Genomic DNA, 13,020 nt, shown 5'->3' with positions numbered 1-13,020 from the left:
TCGAGATATCGATATATAGCTCGACGAAAATCAGTCTGAAGATCGCCAACTTTATTGATTTTAATCAGCCAAAAACACGTGTCTTTGGTGCAAAAGTACGTAATAACAGTGAATACACAATAAATTCTGCTTAAACGGGAGAAGAAATATCACGGCTATCGGGTATTGCAATTTGTAGACGTTGAATGAAGAATTTGTGGAACATTCGATCGGTCCAAGGGTAGTATTCTTGTATTTCAGTGGTCACGTGACAGTCGCCCGCATGTCCCTTCATATCAAAGATGGCCACGACTAAGGGTCTTGCGGTAATTCTTCGGCCAAAAAGTATCTCTTTAATCGGTTGTAATAAGTTGAATAATCTAGCATCGGTCACCTTACAACAATGCAACACCTGTCGGCGTCTTTTCTCGGGCTCGGCGCTTGGTGTCGAGTTGTGGAGTCATCGGAAATACGAAAAACGTAACGCACCGCATACCGTAGACATTTCTAGATTACATCATGCCCTCTTCATGTTCGCGACATCGTCTCGTTCTAAATTCGCCTGACTGCTTGCCGCAAAGTTGTTTAACCGAGCAAAAGGGTTTCACCTTCGTCTGCCGATCTCACGACCTGTTTCACCCTCTTTTAGACGACCGTCGTTCATAACCTTAAATAATTTCCAGCACTTGTGACTATCTCATTTTTAATCAAACGTTCCTTTTGCAGATATACAAGCGAAATCGGCGCCGCTTCCGCGCCGCGGTTTTCACACCACCTACAAGCTTTTGGCAAGGCGTAATTACTACGAGATACTAGGCGTGCCGAAAAACGCCTCTCAAAAGGATATCAAAAAGGCGTACTATGAGCTTGCCAAAAAGTATCATCCCGATACAAACAAGGGGGATCCCAATGCTGGAAAAAAATTTCAGGAGGTATCCGAAGCCTATGAAGTGCTCAGTGATGAGGGTAAAAGAAAGGAGTTCGATACCTGGGGTGCCACTTCCGAACAGATGGGCATGGGTGGTGGTGGACAGCGCCAAGGAGCTCAGGACTTTGGCCAAAATTGGCAATTCAGATCGACCGTCAATCCCGAAGAATTATTCAGAAAAATATTTGGCGAGGCTGGGTTTCAGACCGGAGGATTCACCGAGTATGAGGACTTTGCTGAGAGTAACTTCGGCTTTGGAGCATCGCAAGAGGTAGAAAATCACTTGTTACAAATTGGTATTTTTTTTGCAAATGAAGTAATTTAATTTGCATTCTATAGTATTCACTCTACTCACGTTCCTCATGTGTAACCTTTCAATATTTAACTGACAAAACTTATACCTATGCTTTGCTTATACGTTTCCTAGGTCATCATGAACTTGACATTTTCCCAAGCCGCTCGTGGTGTTAACAAAGATGTAAACATAAACGTTGTGGACACATGTCCGAAATGTTCCGGAAGTCGTTGCGAGCTAGGTACAAAGGCGGTACGCTGTCAACACTGCAATGGAACTGGTATGGAGACAATAAGTACTGGTCCATTCGTGATGAGATCGACTTGTCGCTTCTGCCAGGGATCCAGAATGTATATCAAGTATCCGTGCGGTGAATGCGAAGGGAAAGGTCAAACGGTAAGTTCAATTTTTCTCTGCAACTTTGAACAATGAGAATAGAGAATGATGCTGACACTCCTCGCTGATGAAACTTTTTCAGGTGCAACGTAAAAAAGTGACAGTCCCCGTTCCAGCTGGCGTTGAAGATGGTCAAACAGTGAGAATGGCGGTGGGCAACAAAGAAGTCTTTATAACATTCCGGGTTGAGAAGTCAAAGTATTTCCGTCGCGAGGGTCCAGACGTCCATACAAGTGCCGAAATATCATTGGCTCAGGCAGTTCTTGGTGGTACAATAAGAGTTGAAGGTGTATATGAGGATCAGACGATACAAATACGCCCCGGTACTTCTTCGCACACAAGAATACGCCTAACCGGGAAAGGTTTAAAGAAAGTTAACAGTATGGGATACGGCGATCACTATATTGAAATAAAAATATCCGTTCCGTCGAATCTGAATCAGAAACAGAAGGCGCTGCTTCAGGCTTACGCAGAGTTGGAAGCTGGTACACCTGGTACCATACACGGAATCACGTTCAAAAAGGATGGTAAGAAAAAACAAGACAGTACCTAATCCGGCTCATGATTGTACGAACTGACTACAATGTTTGTTTTTCAAACCATAATGCATGATTATATATCGATTAGTTCCCAAAAAGTCGGAATATATCAAGACTGATCTGGCGTCTAACTTGAGGCCATCGAAAAAAATTACAATGCTTGGAATGATTGTGTCGTAACAAGTCTTGAATTTCTTAACGATCAAAAATTGGCTTCCTCTATAGAATTCGGTGAAATGATTCTCGAGCTTGAACAGACATTGGATTGAGATTGTGTAATGTATACGAAGATTCACAATGACAAAGCAAATTCAGACTACCAGAACGCAATCTCAATGTCTCATTACTATTTGTCAATGTGATTGTAGTTGCCGTATATAAATATATATGTTTTATTGGACTATACACTGTAATTAAGTCTCGCTTGAGTTTTTCCTCGTGTACCTGTCTGCATTGAAAAGAGAAGAGAAATAAAAAATAAATAGTCGTTAAAATCGTCGCTTGATCATTTCATTGGTTTTGGTTTACTAAGTTAAAATGTTGCATTGATATTTTCTTATATACACACCATGTGCTTGATAAAAATGAGTGAATAAAAAAACAAAAATATAATTCATAATTAATTAAGCTGTACCAAAATATTAACTATAACAGTATCGTATCTTGTTTTGGTACTTTATCGATTGTGTTATGAAAAAAAAAAATTTTTTTGGATCAATTGGTAAAATTAGAGAAGAAAAAAAATGATAATCCTCAAAGGTATAAAGTACGCTTGATATTCTTTTAGGAAATTCGCGCGAGAGCATGGCAGGTTCCGAGGCGAAAACTCAAGCGAAAGAACAGTATCAAAATCAAGAAAGTGACGGGATTCTTGGCAAAATTAAGAAGGCTATATTCGGTTAAAGATCATAGGCATAGGTAAGTAAAGTGGAACAATTTTTCTTTCCGGTTATTCTTATCATCGAGAAACGAACGGTTTCGAACTCTTTTGCGGTTTCATTTCTAAAATTAAATGACCAATTATTGTTGAAGGTTCGAAGCAGTGCACCGCCGGTCCCCTAGATTTAATGGAGAGCATCCGCATGGCATTAGGTGATCGACCGGTCAACGATAAAATAGTTTCATCTGCAGCGGATGGACCTGGAGATAAGCCTCAAGTTACGGGGTCGAGTCGAACAGAAGAGGCAGAAACCAAAACTAATTCCAAATACGAGGAGGACAACGTTCCAAATGACAAAGACAAGGAGGACTGCAACAGCGACGTGCAAGCGAGAAGACATAAACTGCCGTGAGCTAACGTAAAATGTTTGTTAGAAAAAGCAGAACTAGAGAGAAAAGAAAACAGAAGAAAAGAAACAACACCGCGGATTGTATTCTCTCTGAAGTTCTGGTAATGTAGTTGTTAGAAAATAAATTTGTTACATTTCTTTGTATATATTCTGATAACGATATCGCTTCTTCTTCTTCTGTAACTGGGAAATATTTTGAGAAGATTTATTTATCGTTGGTGTTGAAAGCATGACGATCAAACAACCGAATCACAGTGACAATAGTGGCAAAGACAAAAAAAAGGAACTTTTGTCAACCACAATTGCTTGATTACAGTTTCGTCGTTATAATATTCTTTTCCCCTCACAATTAGTTTGAAATAATGGTATTTGAAAACATTGCCTTTTATCATACTACGCATTCTTCCGGTTTACGAATGCTTTGAATTTTACACACGTGTATATCAACATGTAATAGATCACGTATACACAGACAAACGCGCATAATAGGGAAAAATAATTAATGAATTCTCGAGATCTTTAAATTAATCATACAGCTTATTCTTGTCAAAGAAACAATTAATAATTCGAAGTATCTCATAACTGCGGTGTAAAGAAAAACCGTATTGTATAGTAATTGAAAAGAATAAAAGAAACGAAATAATGGTAGTTTATTGACGTATCCATCGCTAGTCGAATGATAATGATACATAATAAATTCATGAAGTTACCTCACAAATTGCGAATTGTTTATATTGGGTTGAGTTAATTTTTGACCCTTCCCAACATTTTCAATTTAGAGGTACAGTAATGTTCATTAATACCATGAACTTTCAGCTAACTTGCTTTCGACCTGAAACAAAATATGAGCTCGATTCTGTACGAATTATGTGACAATGACTGGCAATGCAGCCGATGTGAGAGATTGGGAGTCACTGTTACATAATTCGTATAGAATTCAGTTCTCATTTTGTTTCATACCGAAAACAAGTTAGCTGGATTCCTAAGCCTTTAACAAACATTACTGTACGCAACGAGAAAAAATAAATAAATGAAAAACAACAGCCAGTCAACGGTGATAAATAATTTTATTATTCATTTCTTGCATGTAAAGTACGTAATTAACGTATAATAATTGTACAATAGGTATTTCTTTTTCTCTATGTTTTTTTATCGTCTGTTTCGCATACTATCAACATTCACGGTAGGATATATGTACGGAAATATACACGTACGTATGCATATCAATTATATTTAATAATAGTTATATAAAAAGCACTCAGGTAAGTTTATTATGTTATAATATAAAATATCTATGTATCACACTTGTGTGGGGAAGAGAGGAGTAGCGATCATTGATACAACATCGACTAATCTATTATACATCTAGGTCGACCTACCATACACATGTTATATGGCGTAGAAAAATTTATGTGCGGTAATGAAACTTAAAAGGAAAACAAATAACAAAAAAGTCCTTGCGACATGAAATAGAAATATTTCTTCCGAGGATTGGCTTCTTGTTGCTGTTCTGTTTCTTTCTTCATTAGCATTATCAGTTATCATCAGTATTGCACAGTTATGCATATTATTATAATAACTCTAACTCGCGCTAAATCAATTTAACTGATATGCATCATTTCTTTAATACGATATTATAATAGTAAATTGTTGAACTTCGGTAACTTTTGGACGAAGTAAATTTCTACAGATAGTTTTCAAACTCTCTTAATCAAAGGGAATGATCAACTTTTGGCTGGATCTTCTCGCTTGTACACGCTCAGAGAGAAAAAAAAAATATATATATATATATGTCTACCGCTTAAATACTACATCCGCACATGCACGTATATATATAATATAGGTAACGTGAATTCTTTCAGACATCTATTCATTCGTTCTTTATTCTCATACACCCTTTATTTATAAATCTATGCGCCGCCGAGTTGTGCCGAGAAACCTTGTAATTTCCAGAAGTGTAGTTGAATCGGGAGTTTAAGAATCCATGTACATTTCTTTCTCAGAATTCTCATCATCATCCCTATTCCCCCTCTCTTTCTCTTTCCCTAATCCGAATTTATAAAATAATAAACTTTATCTTAGAATCGGAGTATAAATACGTGATCTGCAGGTTTCGCAACAAAACTCAGACTAAACGCGATCAACTTTTTATAGATTCGTTAGTTTTGGAATAGGTAAATACATTCTCATTATTTTCTTTTCTTTTTCTTATAGTTAATTAGGACTCCTGCTGCTGCTGCTGAGGAAATATGCATATACGCTTACAATTAGTAGCGTGAAGTAAAGTTGATCGAAAATTAGGCACACCCTAAAATTGTGTATTTGCTACGTGTTTGTGAGGAGGCCGTATTTCAAGCCGATATTTGTAAGGCTCTGAGTAGCCGATACTTGGAGTATGGCCACAGCCACAGCTGCAATTGTAACCGCACCCTCGAGGTAAATTGCATAAGCGATTCTGACCGGACCGGAAGTGGTTGCCAAGCCACCAGCGGCGGTAAAATCCAAGGGAAATAACAAGCTCGCCGCCATCGGCCGCAGCCTTCCAACACCGAAGCACAATATGCCGATTAGATAGTATCCGCCTGGAAGAGAGTGTTTTATTATTTGATAATTTTTAAGCTGAACAATGATTGACCATTCGCGTCTTTCAAGCACCATCATTATATTCACCTATGCAAGCGAAAGGAACAATCTTCACCCAACGAGGAATAGTTGTGTATTCCAAATGAACGACGGCCTCTTTGTCTTCGCTATTTCCTCCCTGTTCTTTTCGCCGCACCGCGAAACTCTGCAGACGTACGGCTAGGAAAATCCCCGTGTTAAGAATGAGCAGAAAATGGGCCGGGATTCCAATCGCCGCGAATAAAACCGCGACTGTTCGTCCTGGCGTTGTTCGGGGTACCGGAGCGCCGAATCCTGCGAAAATTCGATGGAAATAATTAACACGTTAACGAAGGTGAATGTATTCGCTGTTGCTTCGAACCCTTCGAATAACTCTCAATTCATGCTTAGAATAAGATGAAAAAAAAATTGCTCGCATCGCCGGATTTCCGGGCGGAATTATTACGCTCACTTTCAAATTCCACGAAGCTCCCTGCGGTTAGTCACTGTGACAATAAGGTTTCGCATCCCTCCCTCCTCGAGCTTAAAGCACGCGAGGTGAGTCCTCGAAATTTCCCGTTTCTATTTATAATACACTGACTGATTGCGAGATCGAAAGAATCAAGGTGCAGCGGTTCGTTAGTTGGCACGCTAAGGTCTTCTATAATATACAACGGTTCAACGTTGTGATATGTTACACGGAACGCCTTGTATATATACCCGAAATAACCACCTCCGAACTAATTAAAATCTCGATTCGACTCATCGTGTAATGCATGACACGTATAATATAGAATTTCAGGACTTCCCTTGTTTTATAGTGAAACGAATTTTGAAATCATTAAATTTCTTCCAGTAACTAATCGACGTTGTAGACTTGTTTAATTATTCTAAATTAATTGTAAAATATGTTATATCGATTGTTATTTCCTTTAAAAAAAGTCCAACACCTAATCGCATCGTTGCGCGGTGATTGCAGTTCCCTCTGTCAAATCGAGACTTATCGCTCGGCGGAAACGGCAGAAAGGGAAATTCGGAAAATAACGAAACTCACCCAAGGTGGTCAGCAGGGAAACGGCGAAGAGGAAACACCCGGGAAACGTCCAGACCTGGCCGCCACCGCCGCCGCTTTCCCCATATCCGGAGTTCACGGCGGCCAGGATAAGGTTCTCGTGTTTGAGAAAGTAGCGTTGAATGGTGTTAACCCAAATCGGTTCCTCGGCTTTAACTTGACGCAGTTCGGTGGCTAAACTGATCGCCAGGTCCCTTTGCTTTGTCGCCAAGTCAGCAACTTGTTCCCGTTCACGAGGACCCTCGGTGCTGTAAAATGCGGCCGCTCCTGCGATCGCCCAAAGGCTCAAAAGCCATGCTAAACCTGAAAGACGAGTTCACGTTCGTTATTATATAGGCATGCGCCGAATGTTGTTTCCGGGTTGAAAAGTAAATATGGTAATGACTCTATTTCCTTTTTTTGCGTTCGTCGAACATTTTCCAACACACAGGCGGGCAGGTAGACTATTCGACCATTTTTAATTTATTTTCACTTTTTTTGTACAGAATTTTGGCGTTCTCAAATATGTTAATGTAACGCGATATGTGTGTAGATTGATTTTGAAGTCGTTAAATATCTTATAGTAAATTGAAACCGATTGGGAACGCTGTATCGTTGAATTTTAATTTGCCGGAATTACGAATTCGCGTACAACGTTGCTTTGAAACAGTTGTTATTCCAATGAATAGTCGTTATTCGTTTAAATTATACATTGTGTGACCCGGAATCTAACACACGACGATTTCTATCCATATCAATTTGAATTGGATAAAGTCAAACATTTGCAACTTCAAAGAATATAAACTGGTTCGAATCTTTGCCACATTGGAATTGAAACGGTACTGTATTATAGATTATTCTAAATCCCATTTTCCCAATTCAGTATCGTTATTACTGGATGGCATATATCGAAATTCATATCAAACAGGGTCAGTACAGTCGAGTTATAAACTTCTTGAACATTATTCCATGATTAGGGAATCTATATAAAAGTTTTTATTGTTCATTTATATACGGGTATATAATATAGATAAATTGCGTGAGAGAAGTTCAAGGGTTATCAACTGTCGAGATACAGCTGTTACCAATGAAAAAAAAAAAATAAGAATAAACAAATCGATTTCATTTGAATAAATTATCCAAGCATAATTAATCAACTCCAAATACTAACGGTCTGTGTATAGTTGTACAAAAAATTTGTACTGTACAATAGCTATCGTATTCTTATTTCTCTCGTTTGTGTGACTTAACAAACGCGATATGATTCGATAAGCGGATCTTGTTTCTTACCGAATTGGCAGAGGGTCAGCCGCCCGAGAAGTCTCAAATGCTTGCATATTTTCGATGATTTTTTTGGATTCTCGGACGAATCCCGTACGAGTACAGGCGGGTCTTGAAGGGAAGGAAACATCCGCAGGCGGTACGGAATTGTCGGGCATGTTTGAACCCCCGTCGATCTCAACGCAGCTAGTGGCAATTCCTGATGCTCTTGATGACGGGCTTCCGCATCGCCGTTCTGCACGCTGCGATCTATCTTCGGTGAATTACTTACACCCATTGGAGGTCGGTGTGGGCCTTGAACAGAATAAATCGTATCGTGATTACGCCGGTGTTAAAATCATCAGGTGTATAAATTATCGCGGTGTACAGAAATTTAGAATTCTCTAAAAGTCTTACGGCAAAACGCCGCGCGTTTAAGTGCAGGAAACAGAGCATTACACACATTTAAACTGGATGATCCGAACGAAAACAACTAACCGTTCTCTTCTTTTACCTACAATTGACGGAAATAATAAATACGCGGCACACACGCAGACGTTCTCCTACCTCACACGATTACACGTTAAATTATACCAGTGTAAAAGTACACCGAGTCTGTGCGCGTTTGTGCCAGGGTACAATGCCACCGCTGAGTATCGCTTATACCGTAACACAGTAATGGACGCAATTACACCGGTGGCTGGCTACAGGCTCTTATGCTCCGTATAACGTGTCTGACGTTGGGAGAAGGCGCGAATCGCGACACGGTTTGCGAATCGAGACGGTTGTCGCTACTGCGGGAAAATTCGAGTCGATCGCTCTCTATGAAGTCCGCAGTATCCGCAGCTAATACGCACTACTACACGTATAAGAAGTCAGAGTCTATTCCCAGTTCTTATAAAAAAATGAGTCGAAAACGCGCCTCCTGCCCACTAGAAACGTTATACAGAGTATGATTCTTACTCACTTTTCGCGGATTAACATTTTTACTATACGTTTCACCGGGAACGTGAAAAACTTCCGGAAACTCGCGGGAACCGTGAAGCGAGTGATCGGAATTGATTCCGGGAAAACATTCACACGCAACCTGAACTTCTTTAATAGTGATTCATTCGGAATCATCGCAATTCGCACGAGCCTCGGTAGTCTATTTTAACGTTATTCCCGGTATGTAACGTCTACATACGCATTGTAATGTATGTATGTTTAATAACTGTACAGTGTTCAAAAGCGCCGCGGTTCCGACAATCGTGTCTCTATATTATACCTATACGCTTATAACGCATTATCCACGCAAATATTGTACGTATACACATGTACACGTACGTATCGTACGTCAGTGGGAGAATTTCTGCGATGATACATTAATATCGTTATTGATTTTCAGGCCGGTTAATGCCACGCCGGGAGCAGAGCTTTCGTTCTTAATTAATACAAGGAGTTTTCGCAACAGTGGTAGGTAGATAAATTGACTTGCAGCGGAATTCGTTATCATCGCACAGCGAGACACCGGATGTAATTTATTTGAAGGTGTCGATCTTTATTATTATACATACGTTCGATCAAATCGGAAAACTATCTGCACTAATGGATATTATTTGTATTTATATCACCCGCAAGAAGCCATGCGGATGTATGATAAAATACAGGATGTGGGACGATTGAAAATTTTTCACTTACACACGCATTATGTATATAATATCGCGGTGTTGTTCTCTTTGTCTCGACGTTTATAGTATGCGAATTATATATGAATCTATATACATGTGTGTGTGTGTGTGTGTGTGTGTGTGTGTGTGCATAGGTATAATATATCCTAAATACGTCTCCTTTATTCGCAATAATTACACCTCTTTCATGTAACGCTACACCGCTAATAATACATACAATACGGGAATTGATAATGCTAATGAAAGCGGCGTTGGAGAAAAAAGACTTGTCGACAAGCATGTAATAATATAACTGCCAAGTAATTGTACTTGCATATTATAATACGCGTATATGCACGTAGCTTTTGGGTATGTAAATACATTGTAGGTGTTATTAAATTTCACCGGAACGAACGTAACTCCGGAAACTGTAAAACCGGATACACGCATATGCTTACACGTTGATATACGTATAAATTTTCTTAAAAACTGCACAGACAGGACCACGTGCGTCAGACGTGTAACCGCGGAGGTCACCCACAACAAGCCCCGACCTTCACCCAATAATATCACATCGATGTTAATCGGACAATAATCACAGCGAATATTATTATTACTATTATTAATTAATCAGTTTATTTAGCGAAACCGCGAAAAAATTTTAGCAACAATTATTATAATTATTGAAACCACGCGCGCAGAACTTTATAACGAAAGAAATTGTATAGACGGTAAGGTCACGGATGGATAAGTTATAATTGTCCGGTATATACATTGTAGGATAATATTTGACCGATGTCGGTGTCTGCGATCTAATTCGGGGCAAAGGTCATTTTTGTACTCATCCATGTCCAATAACTTATGTATGTACGTTACACGAGTATATGTGTAATGTGTATACTGTATAAGTATAAATGACGTATAAAATGCGACCCTTGCACGCGATCATATATTTTTGCGTGACACGTTGATAACACAGCGCGTGCCTATAATATGTACCGAAATCGATTGGTTATACTTACATGGATATATGTATGAGAATCTAGAATTGAACTATGTATGCGAACATTGAATTTCTCGATAATTCATTGGAGGATGTACGTTATGTTTATGCAGCAGTACGACAGGGTGTATTATGAAAGCTCGCTTGCGTACAGTTCACATTTCGCGATCCATCGCTTATGATCTCTTTCTGAGGCACACGTACCATGTATAACGTACATACATGTAATATGCGCATTGGAATCGATAAAATCAATGTTTTTATCGTCTGTGTTGTTGTTGTTATTGTTGTTGTTGTTGTTGTTGTTGTTATTATTATTACTTTTTCCTTGTTTCATATAGACGTACATATACATATATATGTACATTGGTATGTACGCAACTTTTTGAATCGGAGCTGTTTGCTATATTATTATAATTCACGGGTAAAAACGTTAACAATTCTCACCCGAGGTGAATCGCACTGTTTGTTTTTTTTTTTTTTTTTATTTTATTTTTTTAATTTTTTTAGAACTGTGTTTGATGCACGTACCGTATAATAGTTTTTTAAATAATGGAATGTTCACGCGTGTGTGTTATTATACAGTGTAGTATAGTATGTACACCACAGTGTTTGCTTAACGGATTTTCTAGCCTGCAGATATTACGTAGATGTATAATAATAATAATGCGTGTTAATACCGTTGAGCGCAACGTCGTACAATATACAGATGTACAGAATAACATGTCAAGTATATTTTACAAGGCATACCGACGGCACAAACGACGTCGTCGTCGGAGTCGTGATTTTCATCGCGACGCTCCGTCATCTTTAGGCGAAATTCTGTGACCCGTTGCCTGGATGGGAAACGTGACGAGCGCTTGTCGCGCGGATGGACCAGATTTTTGACGAAACACCTAGATCCCCGGAAGTAAGCGCCTCCGCGTTTTCCGCCGCCTCTGCGTTCCGCTGCTTCTCCACCTGCAACTTCACCTGCACCACCACGTGGGAGACGCACTCCTCCGCGGACGATTGCATGTCGGCGTCGCGACGCCGGAGTCTCGGGAGACACTGCCGCTAGCACCGATGTCACGTCGAGCTCCTCGGTCACTTTACTTGCGAGATTCGGTGCTGGTCGGGGGAACCTTGGCACCTCCATGCCGTCGTGTTCGCCGCTTAACGATCAGCCCGGGTCCCCCACCCCTGCCTGGGTCAATCTACCTGTAGAATTTTGTTAGATTGTACAATTCGTTGGTATCGTAGTATGAAAGGTCGTTCCGTTCATTTGCCCCCTTTGAATTACGACTTCAAATTTTCTCTCTTTACGGGTGTAATACAATATTGTATGCATGAGTGTTGTATGAAGTACTTTTTCAATTATTATTCAACGTTTCGGTACGAATGGTAAAATTTATACGTCGGTTAGTTCGTTATTCGAAAAATTCATACTAGGATTCTGCTGCAGTGTTATACTGTGGTGTATTGAAATTTTTACTTAATGCGGGAACAGACTTTTCACCTGAGACCGTTTTGTTATCAAGCCTGCGTCACGAAAATCGGACTTAAAATCTAAACATTATATATATATATATAATGTTAATAAGCTTAAAATATATATCTAAACATTGCATATATATATATATACATTTTCGGGAATTTTTCTGATATATATGTGTATCAACACGGTATGCGCAACTTGTTGTTTACACAGCTGATATTCTGCAGCAGGCCACCCACATTGTGTGTAAACCTATGCGTGTGTCTGGTTAGTTATTGTTATTACTAAACTAAACTGACTTATAATAAGATTTTAATGTTATAATGTGGCGAAGCGAGTGTGTGCAGGTATACCGTCCGTTAATACCGTTGAATATAGATATTTTAAGAAAATTGAGACTTGAAGTACGCAAATACACGGGTGAATTTTTTGCATGATAAATTCTACCTTTTTAAGACTCGATCGCTGGTGACTGTCATTACTAAACTATTCTTGCCATTTACGTGTTTGGCGTGAAATGAAGTTCGACGATTTTTGAATCATGCAAATAATC

At 39.3% G+C, this 13,020-nt stretch overlaps 2 protein-coding genes across 3 annotated transcripts; one reads left to right on the top strand and one right to left on the bottom strand.

The window, feature by feature from the left end:
- Nucleotides 1-73: 73 nt before the first annotated feature.
- On the top strand, nt 74-4,865 carry LOC107220685 (protein tumorous imaginal discs, mitochondrial). 2 transcript variants are annotated; one of them, XM_015659368.2, is made up of 6 exons: nt 74-459; nt 706-1,178; nt 1,335-1,598; nt 1,681-2,125; nt 2,925-3,055; nt 3,170-3,311. In XM_015659368.2, exons 1-5 carry the CDS (start codon nt 282-284, stop codon nt 3,038-3,040), a joined length of 1,476 nt encoding a protein of 491 aa, XP_015514854.1. In that variant the 5' UTR covers nt 74-281; the 3' UTR covers nt 3,041-3,055; nt 3,170-3,311. The 2 variants fall into 2 exon arrangements, with proteins under 2 accessions (XP_015514854.1, XP_015514853.1); XM_015659367.2 differs by lacking the exon at nt 2,925-3,055 and having other exon boundaries at nt 3,170-4,865.
- Nucleotides 4,475-12,175, bottom strand: LOC107220689. The gene is made up of 5 exons (XM_015659372.2): nt 11,741-12,175; nt 8,369-8,653; nt 7,082-7,402; nt 6,097-6,342; nt 4,475-6,008 (listed from the first exon to the last, which is right to left on the bottom strand). Exons 1-5 carry the CDS (start codon nt 12,126-12,128, stop codon nt 5,752-5,754), a joined length of 1,497 nt encoding a protein of 498 aa, XP_015514858.1. The 5' UTR covers nt 12,129-12,175; the 3' UTR covers nt 4,475-5,751.
- Nucleotides 12,176-13,020: the final 845 nt, after the last annotated feature.

The sequence above is a fragment of the Neodiprion lecontei genome, chromosome 4, assembly GCF_021901455.1.
Source record: "Neodiprion lecontei isolate iyNeoLeco1 chromosome 4, iyNeoLeco1.1, whole genome shotgun sequence".
NCBI lineage: Eukaryota > Metazoa > Arthropoda > Insecta > Hymenoptera > Diprionidae > Neodiprion > Neodiprion lecontei.
The sequence above is the reverse complement of the archived record's forward strand: the minus strand, read 5'-3'. Positions and strand labels throughout refer to the sequence as shown.

Excerpts from the sequence above, each read along its gene's own strand:
- LOC107220685 (XM_015659367.2), top strand. The coding sequence starts at position 282 with ATGGCCACGACTAAGGGTCTTGCGGTAATTCTTCGGCCAAAAAGTATC. Across the intron at positions 460-705 it reads TCATCGGAAATACGAAAAAC|ATATACAAGCGAAATCGGCG; the intron begins GTAACGCACCGC and ends TTCCTTTTGCAG. Across the intron at positions 1,599-1,680 it reads GCGAAGGGAAAGGTCAAACG|GTGCAACGTAAAAAAGTGAC; the intron begins GTAAGTTCAATT and ends AAACTTTTTCAG.
- LOC107220689 (XM_015659372.2), bottom strand. The coding sequence starts at position 12,128 with ATGGAGGTGCCAAGGTTCCCCCGACCAGCACCGAATCTCGCAAGTAAA. Across the intron at positions 8,654-11,740 it reads CGACGTCGTTTGTGCCGTCG|GCCCACACCGACCTCCAATG; the intron begins GTATGCCTTGTA and ends ATTCTGTTCAAG. Across the intron at positions 6,343-7,081 it reads TTCCCTGCTGACCACCTTGG|GATTCGGCGCTCCGGTACCC; the intron begins GTGAGTTTCGTT and ends GAATTTTCGCAG.